General features: G+C 53.8%; 1 protein-coding gene across 1 annotated transcript; it reads left to right on the top strand.

Moving 5' to 3' along the window:
* The first annotated feature begins 404 nt into the window (after positions 1-404).
* On the top strand, positions 405-1,145 carry LOC118623408. The gene has a single exon (XM_036250928.1). It carries the CDS (start codon positions 405-407, stop codon positions 1,143-1,145), a length of 741 nt encoding a protein of 246 aa, XP_036106821.1.
* Positions 1,146-2,131: the final 986 nt, after the last annotated feature.

Below are 2,131 nucleotides of genomic sequence, written 5' to 3'. Positions count from 1 at the left end.
TTATTTGTTCCTTCTTTTATTCCTGGAAAGTCTAGTCAGGTCCTTATTATACGTAACGGTCTGTGGTGGGTAGATGTGAACCCAGTTTGACTCCTGACCTCCAGAAGCTTACCGTCTACCTAGGGGAGGGGCGAGACATACACACCAGATACGAGGTGGACAGCCTTGCACATAGGCTGAACCGTGGAGGAAGGAATAACCACCCCAGGGGTGCACGAACACTGCTCGTGTGTAGAGACAGGAAACTGAGTGCTGGTGGCGGAGCTAAAACTTGAGCAGGCTTTTCAGGTGTGGGTGGGATTCTTGGTACCTGCTCTCCCGTTCTGATGCCCCCTCTCCTTCCCTCCCGAGGCTTGCTCGGAGCTCTCCTGGTCGATTCCGCCGTCCTCTGAGGAGCTGAGCAGATGGCTGCAGCCGCGGTGGCAGGACTGATCCCTGTGCTCCACTCCGTGGCCGGTGACAAATCTGGCTACTACATCGGGCGGCAGCTGTGGTTTGGCTTCATTGCCGTGTATGGAGTGGTGGTGTACGTGGTCCGCATGCCCTGGGCCTCCATCCAGGAAGATTTCTGGTGCCACGGCAACATCACCTATCCTTGCTTGATTGAGTGTTTTGAGAAAAGTTTTAGCAGTCCTGTCGTGGGGATTTGGTACTTCTTTTTCTTTATCTTCCTAGCCCTCTTCTTCCTCATGGAATTCTTCATGGCCCAGATTCGGCATAAACAGATCAAGGTCAAGTCAGTGGAGTCAGTGGCAGCTGAAGTGGAGGAGGGCTCCATGGTGGGGATCCAGGAGCACGTCCCCTCTCCGAAGAAGTCCACCCTCAACTTCCACCGGGAGAAGGTGCTTTTGCTTTTGTACCTCCTTTACTTCCTCCTGCAGGTTGGCACACAGTGCGTGCTCTTGTTCTTCCTCATGTACCAACACCTGCCACTGCTGAGCCAAACCATCATCCACTGCAGAACTGATAGCTGCCCCGGATCCCATCTCTGTCTCATCAGGGGGACCATGGAGAAGCGGATGTCCATCTACACCCTCATCACCTTGTCCTTCACGATCATCCTCTTCTGCTCCAGTTTCTTCATGTACAGTATCCATCATTACCTGTTAAAGGGGCGTTCAGGTGCTAAGTTTTGGCTTGACTGAGGTTCAGAAGTTCTTACTGAGGGGCTTTCCTCCTTCACACTAGGAAGTTGTGTTCCTCTAAATATTGTGTCCGGGGAGCGCTTCCTTCTGCTAACCTTCTTTGCTTTCCTCCTCCATAAATAAACATTCGTTGTTCTTGTTTGTTCCCTCTAGAGCCAGGCTCAGGGTGTCTCACTGTGGGGTGGAAGGGATGCACTTGAGAGCATTCATTGTTCTTTCAAACGCGGTATCTGGGTATCTAACTTGGTTCTCACCAGAAGCCGGTGACTTCGAACTTGCTACTTCGTTCTTCCAGTACCTTTAAATCAAGACGAGCTTCCATTGTCTTACAGCAATGAGCTGTAAAGAGTCAGGGGGCCTGACTGACTTGTGCTCTGCCTCCCCAGTATTAGTTGTAAATAAAGAGAAGATAATTCCCCTCCAGGGGAAAACCCTCAGTGCGACTTGCGGGGCAGATGCCCCAAGCTCCTAGGTGCGGGCCCAGTCTTGCTACCTCACTTGAGCCTCCCGCGTGGACTGAATAACCCTCAGTGAGTCCTACTAGGGGGAGGACGTGTGTGGCCAGGGTGGGAATACGGTTCGGGGGAAGCGATGCACTGGGTCTGACTGTGCCCAGAAAGGTGTCTCACTCCCAGGTCTGACCTGTCTATTTTGAGACACGTTGGAGCCCAGGTAGGTCCACATGTAGGTTACTGACCTGGCTTTGAGGCTCCCTGCTGTCTTGCTGCCTGTAAGCACAAGGTGAGTGAATTTTGAAGTGGTTTCTGCCCCCGTCAGCCCTGCAAATGAGAACACAGCCCAGCTCATCGCTGGATTTCCTTTGTGTGAGACCATGAGCAGGGCACCCCTGACCCGCAGAAACTGAGAGAAGCCACAGGTGTGAAGGGCCGGGCGGGCGGAGCTGGCAGCCAGCAGGGCCAGGGCAGGGCAGTGCCTGCTGGGGAGACTTAGCCTTGGGGGTGGGGGGCTGGCAGCCAGCAGGGCCA

This window comes from Molossus molossus, unplaced genomic scaffold (genome assembly GCF_014108415.1).
Source record: "Molossus molossus isolate mMolMol1 unplaced genomic scaffold, mMolMol1.p scaffold_m16_p_10, whole genome shotgun sequence".
Lineage (NCBI taxonomy): Eukaryota > Metazoa > Chordata > Mammalia > Chiroptera > Molossidae > Molossus > Molossus molossus.
This window is presented reverse-complemented; position numbering and strand designations above follow the sequence as displayed.

Coding starts and splice junctions, on each gene's coding strand:
- LOC118623408 (XM_036250928.1), top strand. CDS start 405: ATGGCTGCAGCCGCGGTGGCAGGACTGATCCCTGTGCTCCACTCCGTG.